The sequence below is a fragment of the Portunus trituberculatus genome, chromosome 25 (genome assembly GCF_017591435.1).
Source record: "Portunus trituberculatus isolate SZX2019 chromosome 25, ASM1759143v1, whole genome shotgun sequence".
Taxonomy (NCBI): Eukaryota; Metazoa; Arthropoda; class Malacostraca; order Decapoda; family Portunidae; genus Portunus; species Portunus trituberculatus.
Window position 1 is genome coordinate 13,250,066 of NC_059279.1, and position 11,875 is coordinate 13,261,940.

General features: G+C 40.3%; 1 protein-coding gene across 1 annotated transcript in view; it reads right to left on the reverse strand.

Moving 5' to 3' along the window:
• Nucleotides 1-223: 223 nt before the first annotated feature.
• LOC123508658 overlaps nucleotides 224-11,875 on the reverse strand; it is a 17,757-nt gene continuing 6,105 nt past the window's right edge. The window contains exons 2-7 of the mRNA XM_045262503.1: nucleotides 8,628-11,875; nucleotides 7,367-8,587; nucleotides 5,252-7,249; nucleotides 4,140-5,210; nucleotides 728-4,014; nucleotides 224-556 (exon numbers count right to left, since the gene is read on the reverse strand). The exon at nucleotides 8,628-11,875 is cut by the window's right edge and continues 2,098 nt beyond it. Of these exons, the coding sequence (XP_045118438.1) occupies nucleotides 224-556; nucleotides 728-4,014; nucleotides 4,140-5,210; nucleotides 5,252-7,249; nucleotides 7,367-8,587; nucleotides 8,628-11,875 (11,158 nt within the window). The remainder of the gene's footprint in view (nucleotides 557-727; nucleotides 4,015-4,139; nucleotides 5,211-5,251; nucleotides 7,250-7,366; nucleotides 8,588-8,627) is intronic.

An 11,875-nucleotide genomic window follows, 5' to 3' on the forward strand; every position in this document is an offset into this window, starting at 1 on the left:
AGCAATATACTCGTACAATATTCATCATTAACACTCCTTGAAATCAAACCATCAAATATTCATTTTAACACTCAAAAGGACTTTAATTTTAGTTTGCTTAAAATAATATCTTTCATAGTTCAAACAGTGGATCTTACTATCATCCAAGCTCTACTTTCGAGATAGACAGCTCAAACATAGGACCATCTTCATATATGAGCAGCATTAGTTCCTCTGGACAAAGTTAAAGCAATGAATCTTCACAGAATCCCAGATCTAGTTCCGTAATAGACAGTTCAAACACAAGACCGTCATAAGATGTTAACAGCATTAGTTCCTCTGGACGAAGTTCAAGCAACAATTCTTTTTCAGCTGTGGATAGCATCAGTTCAACAAAAGAAAGCTCAAGCAGTGGATCTTCTTCAACATCAAAAATTTCAAGTGGTTCAGGTTCATCGGTTTCTGACAGCTTCAGTTCTTCAGAACAAAGCTCAGTCAGTCCTTCATCAAAAAGTTCAAGCAGTGAATCTTCAACATCACAAAGTTTAAGTGCAACAATTTCTTCGAATTCTGACAGCTTTAGTTCTTCAGAAGAAAGCTCAATTAGTATATCATCACAAAGTTCAAGCGATAAATCATCAACATCTCAAAGTTCAAGTGGATCAAGTTTTTCGGTTTCCGACAGCCTTAGTTCTTCAGGAGAAAGTTCAATCAGTCTGTCATCAACAAATGTGGACAGCTTCATTACTTCAACAAGATCTTCAAGCACTGGATCTTCATCGGTGGAAAGTTTTAGTTCTTCAGCACAAAGTTCAAGCTCTGGCGTTTCTTCATCATCACAAAGCTCAAGCAGTGGATCATCTTTTTTTGAGGAGAGTTCTACTTCATCATCACAAAGTTCTAGCACTGGATCTTCTTCAACATCACAAAGTTCCAGTGGATCAAGTTCTTCTTTATCTGACAGCTTTAATTCTTCAGAAGAAAGCTCAGTCAGTTTGTCATCACAAAGTTCAAGCAGTGCATCTTCTTCAACATCACAGAGATCATCAAGTGGTTCAAGTTCTTCAGCTTTTGACAGCTTTAGTTCTTCAGATGTAAGCTCAGTCAGTGATTCATCACAATTTTCAAGCAGTGGATCTTCCTCAACATCAAAAAGCTTAAGTGGATCAAGTTCTTCTGCTTCTGATAATTTAAGTTCGTCAGAAGAAAGCTCGGTCAGTGTGTCTTCAGAAATTTCAAGCAGTGGATCATCTTCAGAATCACCAAGTTCCTGTGGTTCAAGTTCTTCGGGTTCTGACAGCTTCAGTTCTTCAGAAGAAAGCTCAGTCAGTCTGTCATCACAAAGTTCAAGCAGTGGATATTCTTCATCATCACCAAGTTCCACTGGTTCAAGTTCTTCGGGTTCTGACAGCTTTAGTTCTTCAGAAGAAAGCTCAGTCAGTCTGTCATCACAGAGTTCAAGCAGTGGATTTTCTTCATCACAAAGATCAAGTGGTTCAAGTTCTTCGGTTTCTGTCAGCACGAGTTCTTCAGAAGAAAGCTCATTAAGTGTGCCATCTACTAGCGTGGACAACTTAGTTACTTCAACAGGATCTTCAAGCATTGAATCTTCATCAGTGGAAAGTTTTAGTTCTTCAGCACAAAGTTCAAGCAGTGGATCATCTTTTGTTGAGGAGAGTTCTAGTTCATCATCACAAAGATCTTCTTCGACATCACAAAGTTCCAGTGGATCAAGTTCTTCTTTATCTGACAGCTTTAGTTCTTCAGAAGAAAGCTCAGTCAGTGTGTCATCACAAAGTTCAAGCAGTGCATCTTCTTCAACATCACAGAGATCATCAAGTGGTTCAAGTTCTTCAGCTTTTGACAGCTTTAGTTCTTCAGATGTAAGCTCAGTCAGTGATTCATCACAATTTTCAAGCAGTGGATCTTCCTCAACATCAAAAAGCTTAAGTGGATCAAGTTCTTCTGCTTCTGACAATTTTAGTTCGTCAGAGGAAAGCTCAGTAAGTGTGTCATCAGAAAGTTCAAGCAGTGGATTATCTTCATTATCACCAAGTTCCAGTGGCTTAAGTTCTTCGGGTTCTGACAGCTTTAGTTCTTCAGAAGAAAGCTCAGTCAGTCTGTCTTCACAAAGTTCAAACGGTGGATCTTCCTCAACATCACAAAGTTTGAGTGGATCAAGTTCTTCTTCTTCTGATAATTTAAGTTCGTCAGAGGAAAGCTCGGTGAGTGTGTCTTCAGAGAGTTCAAGCAGTGGATCTTCTTCAGAATCACCAAGTTCCAGTGGTTCAAGTTCTTCGGGATCTGACAGCTTTAGTTCTTCAAAAGAAAGCTCAGTCAGTCTGTCATCACAAAGTTCAAGCAGTGGATCTTCTTCCTCATCACAAAGATCAAGTGGTTCAAGTTCTTCGGTTTCTGTCAGCATTAGTTCTTCAGAAGAAAGCTCAGTCAGTCTGTCATCACAAAGTTCAAGCAGTGGATCTTCTTCAGAATCACCAAGTTTCAGTGGTTCAAGTAGTTCGGGTTCTGACAGCTTTAGTTCTTCAGAAGAAAGCTCAGTCAGCCTGTCATCACAAAGTTCAAGCATTGGATCTTCTTCATCATCACAAAGATCAAGTGGTTCAAGTTCTTCGGTTTCTGTCAGCACGAGTTCTTCAGAAGAAAGCTCATTAAGTGTGCCATCTACTAGCGTGGACAACTTAGTTACTTCAACAGGATCTTCAAGCATTGAATCTTCATCAGTGGAAAGTTTTAGTTCTTCAGCACAAAGTTCAAGCTCTGTCGTTTCTTCATCAGCACAAAGCTCAAGCAGTGGATCATCTTTTGTTGAGGAGAGTTCTAGTTCATCATCACAAAGATCTTCTTTGACATCACAAAGTTCCAGTGGATCAAGTTCTTCTTTATCTGACAGCTTTAGTTCTTCAGAAGAAAGCTCAGTCAGTGGGTCATCACAAAGTTCAAGCAGTGCATCTTCTTCAACATCACAGAGATCATCAAGTGGTTCAAGTTCTTCAGCTTTTGACAGCTTTAGTTCTTCAGATGTAAGCTCAGTCAGTGATTCATCACAATTTTCAAGCAGTGGATCTTCCTCAACATCAAAAAGCTTAAGTGGATCAAGTTCTTCTGCTTCTAACAATTTTAGTTCGTCAGAGGAAAGCTCAATAAGTGTGTCATCAGAAAGTTCAAGCAGTGGATTATCTTCATTATCACCAAGTTCCAGTGGTTTAAGTTCTTCGGGTTCTGACAGCTTTAGTTCTTCAGCAGAAAGCTCAGTCAGTCTGTCATCACAAAGTTCAAACAGTGGATCTTCCTCAACATCACAAAGTTTGAGTGGATCAAGTTCTTCTTCTTCTTCTGATAATTTAAGTTCGTCAGAGGAAAGCTCGGTGAGTGTGTCTTCAGAGAATTCAAGCAGTGGATCTTCTTCAGAATCACCAAGTTCCAGTGGTTCAAGTTCTTCGGGTTCTGACAGCTTTAGTTCTTCAGAAGAAAGCTCAGTCAGTCTGTCATCACAAGGTTCAAGCAGTGGATCTTCTTCATCATCACAAAGATCAAGTGGTTCAAGTTCTTCGGTTTCTGTCAGCACGAGTTCTTCAGAAGAAAGCTCATTAAGTGTGCCATCTACTAGCGTGGACAATTTCATTACTTCAACAGGATCTTCAAGCATTGAATCTTCATCAGTGGAAAGTTTTAGTTCTTCAGCACAAAGTTCAAGCCCTGGCGTTTCTTCATCATCACAAAGCTCAAGCAGTGGATCATCTTTTGTTGTGGAGAGTTCTAGTTCACCATCACAAAGTTCTAGCACTGGATCTTCTTCGACATCACAAAGTTCCAGTGGATCAAGTTCTTTTTTATCTGACAGCTTTAGTTCTTCAGAAGAAAGCTCAGTCAGTGTGTCATCACAAAGTTCAAGCAGTGCATCTTCTTCAACATCACAGAGATCATCAAGTGGTTCAAGTTCTTCAGCTTTTGACAGCTTTAGTTCTTCAGATGTAAGCTCAGTCAGTGATTCATCACAATTTTCAAGCAGTGGATCTTCCTCAACATCAAAAAGCTTAGTGGATCAAGTTCTTCTGCTTCTGATAATTTAAGTTCGTCAGAGGAAAGCTCGGTCAGTGTGTCTTCAGAAAGTTCAAGCAGTGGATCATCTTCAGAATCACCAAGTTCCACTGGTTCAAGTTCTTCGGGTTTTGACAGCTTCAGTTCTTCAGAAGAAAGCTCAGTCAGTCTGTCATCACAAAGTTCAAGCAGTGGATCTTCTTCATCATCACCAAGTTCCACTGGTTCAAGTTCTTCGGGTTCTGACAGCTTTAGTTCTTCAGAAGAAAGCTCAGTCAGTCTGTCATCACAGAGTTCAAGCAGTGGATTTTCTTCATCACAAAGATCAAGTGGTTCAAGTTCTTCGGTTTCTGTCAGCACGAGTTCTTCAGAAGAAAGCTCATTAAGTGTGCCATCTACTAGCGTGGACAACTTCATTACTTCAACAGGATCTTCAAGCATTGAATCTTCATCAGTGGAAAGTTTTAGTTCTTCAGCACAAAGTTCAAGCTCTGTCGTTTCTTCATCAGCACAAAGCTCAAGCAGTGGATCATCTCTTGTTGAGGAGAGTTCTAGTTCATCATCACAAAGATCTTCTTCGACATCACAAAGTTCCAGTGGATCAAGTTCTTCTTTATCTGACAGCTTTAGTTCTTCAGAAGAAAGCTCAGTCAGTGTGTCATCACAAAGTTCAAGCAGTGCATCTTCTTCAACATCACAGAGATCATCAAGTGGTTCAAGTTCTTCAGCTTTTGACAGCTTTAGTTCTTCAGATGTAAGCTCAGTCAGTGATTCATCACAATTTTCAAGCAGTGGATCTTCCTCAACATCAAAAAGCTTAAGTGGATCAAGTTCTTCTGCTTCTGATAATTTAAGTTCGTCAGAGGAAAGCTCGGTCAGTGTGTCTTCAGAAAGTTCAAGCAGTGGATCATCTTCAGAATCACCAAGTTCCACTGGTTCAAGTTCTTCGGGTTCTGACAGCTTCAGTTCTTCAGAAGAAAGCTCAGTCAGTCTGTCATCACAAAGTTCAAGCAGTGGATCTTCTTCATCATCACCAAGTTCCACTGGTTCAAGTTCTTCGGGTTCTGACAGCTTTAGTTCTTCAGAAGAAAGCTCAGTCAGTCTGTCATCACAGAGTTCAAGCAGTGGATTTTCTTCATCACAAAGATCAAGTGGTTCAAGTTCTTCGGTTTCTGTCAGCACGAGTTCTTCAGAAGAAAGCTCATTAGTGTGCCATCTACTAGCGTGGACAACTTCATTACTTCAACAGGATCTTCAAGCATTGAATCTTCATCAGTGGAAAGTTTTAGTTCTTCAGCACAAAGTTCAAGCTCTGTCGTTTCTTCATCAGCACAAAGCTCAAGCAGTGGATCATCTCTTGTTGAGGAGAGTTCTAGTTCATCATCACAAAGATCTTCTTCGACATCACAAAGTTCCAGTGGATCAAGTTCTTCTTTATCTGACAGCTTTAGTTCTTCAGAAGAAAGCTCAGTCAGTGTGTCATCACAAAGTTCAAGCAGTGCATCTTCTTCAACATCACAGAGATCATCAAGTGGTTCAAGTTCTTCAGCTTTTGACAGCTTTAGTTCTTCAGATGTAAGCTCAGTCAGTGATTCATCACAATTTTCAAGCAGTGGATCTTCCTCAACATCAAAAAGCTTAAGTGGATCAAGTTCTTCTGCTTCTGACAATTTTAGTTCGTCAGAGGAAAGCTCAGTAAGTGTGTCATCAGAAAGTTCAAGCAGTGGATTATCTTCATTATCACCAAGTTCCAGTGGTTTAAGTTTTTCGGGTTCTGACAGCTTTAGTTCTTCAGAAGAAAGTTCAGTCAGTCTGTCATCACAAAGTTCAAACAGTGGATCTTCCTCAACATCACAAAGTTTGAGTGGATCAAGTTCTTCTTCTTCTGATAATTTAAGTTCGTCAGAGGAAAGCTCGGTGAGTGTGTCTTCAGAGAGTTCAAGCAGTGGATCTTCTTCAGAATCACCAAGTTCCAGTGGTTCAAGTTCTTCGGGTTCCGACAGCTTTAGTTCTTCAGAAGAAAGCTCAGTCAGTCTGTCATCACAAAGTTCAAGCAGTGGATCTTCTTCCTCATCGCAAAGATCAAGTGGTTCAAGTTCTTCGGTTTCTGTCAGCATTAGTTCTTCAGAAGAAAGCTCAGTCAGTCTGTCATCACAAAGTTCAAGCAGTGGATCTTCTTCAGAATCACAAAGATCAAGTGGTTCAAGTTCTTCGGTTTCTGTCAGCACGAGTTCTTCAGAAGAAAGCTCATTAAGTGTGCCATCTACTAGTGTGGACAACTTCATTACTTCAACAGGATCTTCAAGCGTTGAATCTTCATCAGTGGAAAGTTTTAGTTCTTCAGCACAAAGTTCAAGCTCTGTCATTTCTTCATCAGCACAAAGCTCAAGCAGTGGATCATCTTTTGTTGAGGAGAGTTCTAGTTCATCATCACAAAGTTCTAGCGCTGGATCTTTTTCGACATCACAAAGTTCTAGAGGATCAAGTTCTTCTTTATCTGATAGCTTTAGTTCTTCAGAAGAAAGCTCAGTCAGTGTGTCATCACAAAGTTCAAGCAGTGCATCTTCTTCAACATCACAGAGATCATCAAGTGGTTCAAGTTCTTCAGCTTTTGACAGCTTTAGTTCTTCAGATGTAAGCTCAGTCAGTGGTGATTCATCACAATTTTCAAGCAGTGGATCTTCCTCAACATCAAAAAGCTTAAGTGGATCAAGTTCTTCTGCTTCTGACAATTTTAGTTCGTCAGAGGAAAGCTCAGTAAGTGTATCATCAGAAAGTTCAAGTAGTAGATTATCTTCATTATCACCAAGTTCCAGTGGTTCAAGTTCTTCGGGTTCTGACAGCTTTAGTTCTTCAGAAGAAAGCTCAGTCAGTCTGTCATCACAAAATTCAAACGGTGGATCTTCCTCAACATCACAAAGTTTGAGTGGATCAAGTTCTTCTTCTTCTGATGATTTAAGTTCGTCAGAGGAAAGCTCGGTGAGTGTGTCTTCAGAAAATTCAAGCAGTGGATCTTCTTCAGAATCACCAAGTTCCAGTGGTTCAAGTTCTTCGGGTTCTGACAGCTTTAGTTCTTCAGAAGAAAGCTCAGTCAGTCTGTCATCACAAAATTCAAACGGTGGATCTTCCTCAACATCACAAAGTTTGAGTGGATCAAGTTCTTCTTCTGATGATGATTTAAGTTCGTCAGAGGAAAGCTCGGTGAGTGTGTCTTCAGAAAATTCAAGCAGTGGATCTTCTTCAGAATCACCAAGTTCCAGTGGTTCAAGTTCTTCGGGTTCTGACAGCTTTAGTTCTTCAGAAGAAAGCTCTATCAGTCAGTCATCACAAAGTTCAAGCAGTGGATCTTTTTCATCATCACAAAGATCAAGTGGTTCAAGTTCTTCGGTTTCTGTCAGCACGAGTTCTTCAGAAGAAAGCTCATTAAGTGTGCCATCTACTAGCGTGGACAACTTCATTACTTCAACAGGATCTTCAAGCATTGAATCTTCATCACTGGAAAGTTTTAGTTCTTCAGCACAAAGTTCAAGCTCTGTCGTTTCTTCATTAGCACAAAGCTCAAGTAGTGGATCATCTTTTGTTGAGGAGAGTTCTAGTTCATCATCACAAAGATCTTCTTCGACATCACAAAGTTCCAGTGGATCAAGTTCTTCTTTATCTGACAGCTTTAGTTCTTCAGAAGAAAGCTCAGTCAGTTTGTCATCACAAAGTTCAAGCAGTGCATCTTCTTCAACATCACAGAGATCATCAAGTGGTTCAAGTTCTTCAGCTTTTGACAGCTTTAGTTCTTCAGATGTAAGCTCAGTCAGTGATTCATCACAATTTTCAAGCAGTGGATCTTCCTCAACATCAAAAAGCTTAAGTGGATCAAGTTCTTCTGCTCCTGACAATTTTAGTTCGTCAGAGGAAAGCTCAGTAAGTGTGTCATCAGAAAGTTCAAGCAGTGGATTATCTTCATTATCACCAAGTTCCAGTGGTTCAAGTTCTTCGGGTTCTGACAGCTTTAGTTCTTCAGAAGAAAGCTCAGTCAGTCTGTTATCACAAAGTTCAAATAGAGGATCTTCCTCAACATCACAAAGTTTGAGTGGATCAAGTTCTTCTTCTTCTGATAATTTAAGTTCGTCAGAGGAAAGCTCGGTGAGTGTGTCTTCAGAAAGTTCAAGCAGTGGATCTTCTTCAGAATCACCAAGTTCCAGTGGTTCAAGTTCTTCGGGTTCTGACAGCTTTAGTTCTTCAGAAGAAAGCTCAGTCAGTCTGTCATCACAAAGTTCAAGCAGTGGATCTTCTTCCTCATCACAAAGATCAAGTGGTTCAAGTTCTTCGGTTTCTGTCAGCATTAGTTCTTCAGAAGAAAGCTCAGTCAGTCTGTCATCACAAAGTTCAAGCAGTGGATCTTCTTCAGAATCACCAAGTTCCAGTGGTTCAAGTTCTTCGGGTTCTGACAGCTTTAGTTCTTCAGAAGAAAGCTCAGTCAGTCTGTCATCACAAAGTTCAAGCAGTGGATCTTCTTCATCATCACAAAGATCAAGTGGTTCAAGTTCTTCGGTTTCTGTCAGCACGAGTTCTTCAGAAGAAAGCTCATTATGTGCCATCTACTAGCGTGGACAACTTCATTACTTCAACAGGATCTTCAAGCATTGAATCTTCATCAGTGGAAAGTTTTAGTTCTTCAGCACAAAGTTCAAGCTCTGTCGTTTCTTCATCAGCACAAAGCTCAAGCAGTGGATCATCTTTTGTTGAGGAGAGTTCTAGTTCATCATCACAAAGATCTTCTTCGACATCACAAAGTTCCAGTGGATCAAGTTCTTCTTTATCTGACAGCTTTAGTTCTTCAGAAGAAAGCTCAGTCAGTGTGTCATCACAAAGTTCAAGCAGTGCATCTTCTTCAACATCACAGAGATCATCAAGTGGTTCAAGTTCTTCAGCTTTTGACAGCTTTAGTTCTTCAGATGTAAGCTCAGTCAGTGATTCATCACAATTTTCAAGCAGTGGATCTTCCTCAACATCAAAAAGCTTAAGTGGATCAAGTTCTTCTGCTCCTGACAATTTTAGTTCGTCAGAGGAAAGCTCAGTAAGTGTGTCATCAGAAAGTTCAAGCAGTGGATTATCTTCATTATCACCAAGTTCCAGTGGTTCAAGTTCTTCGGGTTCTGACAGCTTTAGTTCTTCAGAAGAAAGCTCAGTCAGTCTGTCATCACAAAGTTCAAACAGTGGATCTTCCTCAACATCACAAAGTTTGAGTGGATCAAGTTCTTCTTCTTCTGATAATTTAAGTTCGTCAGAGGAAAGCTCGGTGAGTGTGTCTTCAGAGAGTTCAAGCAGTGGATCTTCTTCAGAATCACCAAGTTCCAGTGGTTCAAGTTCTTCGGGTTCTGACAGCTTTAGTTCTTCAGAAGAAAGCTCAGTCAGTCTGTCATCACAAAGTTCAAGCAGTGGATCTTCTTCCTCATCACAAAGATCAAGTGGTTCAAGTTCTTCGGTTTCTGTCAGCATTAGTTCTTCAGAAGAAAGCTCAGTCAGTCTGTCATCACAAAGTTCAAGCAGTGGATCTTCTTCAGAATCACCAAGTTCCAGTGGTTCAAGTAGTTCGGGTTCTGACACCTTTAGTTCTTCAGAAGAAAGCTCAGTCAGTCTGTCATCACAAAGTTCAAGCAGTGGATCTTCTTCATCATCACAAAGATCAAGTGGTTCAAGTTCTTCGGTTTCTGTCAGCACGAGTTCTTCAGAAGAAAGCTCATTAAGTGTGCCATCTACTAGCGTGGACAACTTCATTACTTCAACAGGATCTTCAAGCATTGAATCTTCATCAGTGGAAAGTTTTAGTTCTTCAGCACAAAGTTCAAGCTCTGTCGTTTCTTCATCAGCACAAAGCTCAAGCAGTGGATCATCTTTTGTTGAGGAGAGTTCTACTTCATCATCACAAAGTTCTAGCACTGGATCTTCTTCGACATCACAAAGTTCCAGTGGATCAAGTTCTTCTTTATCTGACAGCTTTAGTTCTTCAGAAGAAAGCTCAGTCAGTGTGTCATCACAAAGTTCAAGCAGTGCATCTTCTTCAACATCACAGAGATCATCAAGTGGTTCAAGTTCTTCAGCTTCTGACAGCTTTAGTTCTTCAGATGTAAGCTCAGTCAGTGATTCATCACAATTTTCAAGCAGTGGATCTTCCTCAACATCAAAAAGCTTAAGTGGATCAAGTTCTTCTGCTTCTGACAATTTTAGTTCGTCAGAGGAAAGCTCAGTAAGTGTGTCATCAGAAAGTTCAAGCAGTGGATTATCTTCATTATCACCAAGTTCCAGTGGCTTAAGTTCATCGGGTTCTGACAGCTTTAGTTCTTCAGAGGAAAGCTCAGTCATTCTGTCTTCGCAAAGTTCAAACGGTGGATCTTCCTCAACATCACAAAGTTTGAGTGGATCAAGTTCTTCTTCTTCTGATAATTTAAGTTCGTCAGAGGAAAGCTCGGTGAGTGTGTCTTCAGAGAGTTCAAGCAGTGGATCTTCTTCAGAATCACCAAGTTCCAGTGGTTCAAGTTCTTCGGGATCTGACAGCTTTAGTTCTTCAGAAGAAAGCTCAGTCAGTCTGTCATCACAAAGTTCAAGCAGTGGATCTTCTTCCTCATCACAAAGATCAAGTGGTTCAAGTTCTTCGGTTTCTGTCAGCATTAGTGTTTCAGAAGAAAGCTCAGTCAGTCTGTCATCACAAAGTTCAAGCAGTGGATCTTCTTCAGAATCACCAAGTTTCAGTGGTTCAAGTAGTTCGGGTTCTGACAGCTTTAGTTCTTCAGAAGAAAGCTCAGTCAGTCTGTCATCACAAAGTTCAAGCAGTGGATCTTCTTCATCATCACAAAGATCAAGTGGTTCAAGTTCTTCGGTTTCTGTCAGCACGAGTTCTTCAGAAGAAAGCTCATTAAGTGTGCCATCTACTAGCGTGGACAACTTAGTTACTTCAACAGGATCTTCAAGCATTGAATCTTCATCAGTGGAAAGTTTTAGTTCTTCAGCACAAAGTTCAAGCTCTGTCGTTTCTTCATCAGCACAAAGCTCAAGCAGTGGATCATCTTTTGTTGTGGAGAGTTCTAGTTCACCATCACAAAGTTCTAGCACTGGATCTTCTTCGACATCACAAAGTTCCAGTGGATCAAGTTCTTCTTTATCTGACAGCTTTAGTTCTTCAGAAGAAAGCTCAGTCAGTGTGTCATCACAAAGTTCAAGCAGTGCATCTTCTTCAACATCACAGAGATCATCAAGTGGTTCAAGTTCTTCAGCTTTTGACAGCTTTAGTTCTTCAGATGTAAGCTCAGTCAGTGATTCATCACAATTTTCAAGCAGTGGATCTTCCTCAACATCAAAAAGCTTAAGTGGATCAAGTTCTTCTGCTTCTGACAATTTTAGTTCGTCAGAGGAAAGCTCAGTAAGTGTGTCATCAGAAAGTTCAAGCAGTGGATTATCTTCATTATCACCAAGTTCCAGTGGCTTAAGTTCATCGGGTTCTGACAGCTTTAGTTCTTCAGAAGAAAGCTCAGTCATTCTGTCTTCACAAAGTTCAAACGGTGGATCTTCCTCAACATCACAAAGTTTGAGTGGATCAAGTTCTTCTTCTTCTGATAATTTAAGTTCGTCAGAGGAAAGCTCGGTGAGTGTGTCTTCAGAGAGTTCAAACAGTGGATCTTCTTCAGAATCACCAAGTTCCAATGGTTCAAGTTCTTCGGGTTCTGACAGCTTTAGTTCTTCAGAAGAAAGTTCAGTCAGTCTGTCATCACAAAGTTCAAGCAGTGGATCTTCTTCCTCATCACAAAGATCAAGTGGTTCAAGTTCTTCGGTTTCTGTCAGCATTAGT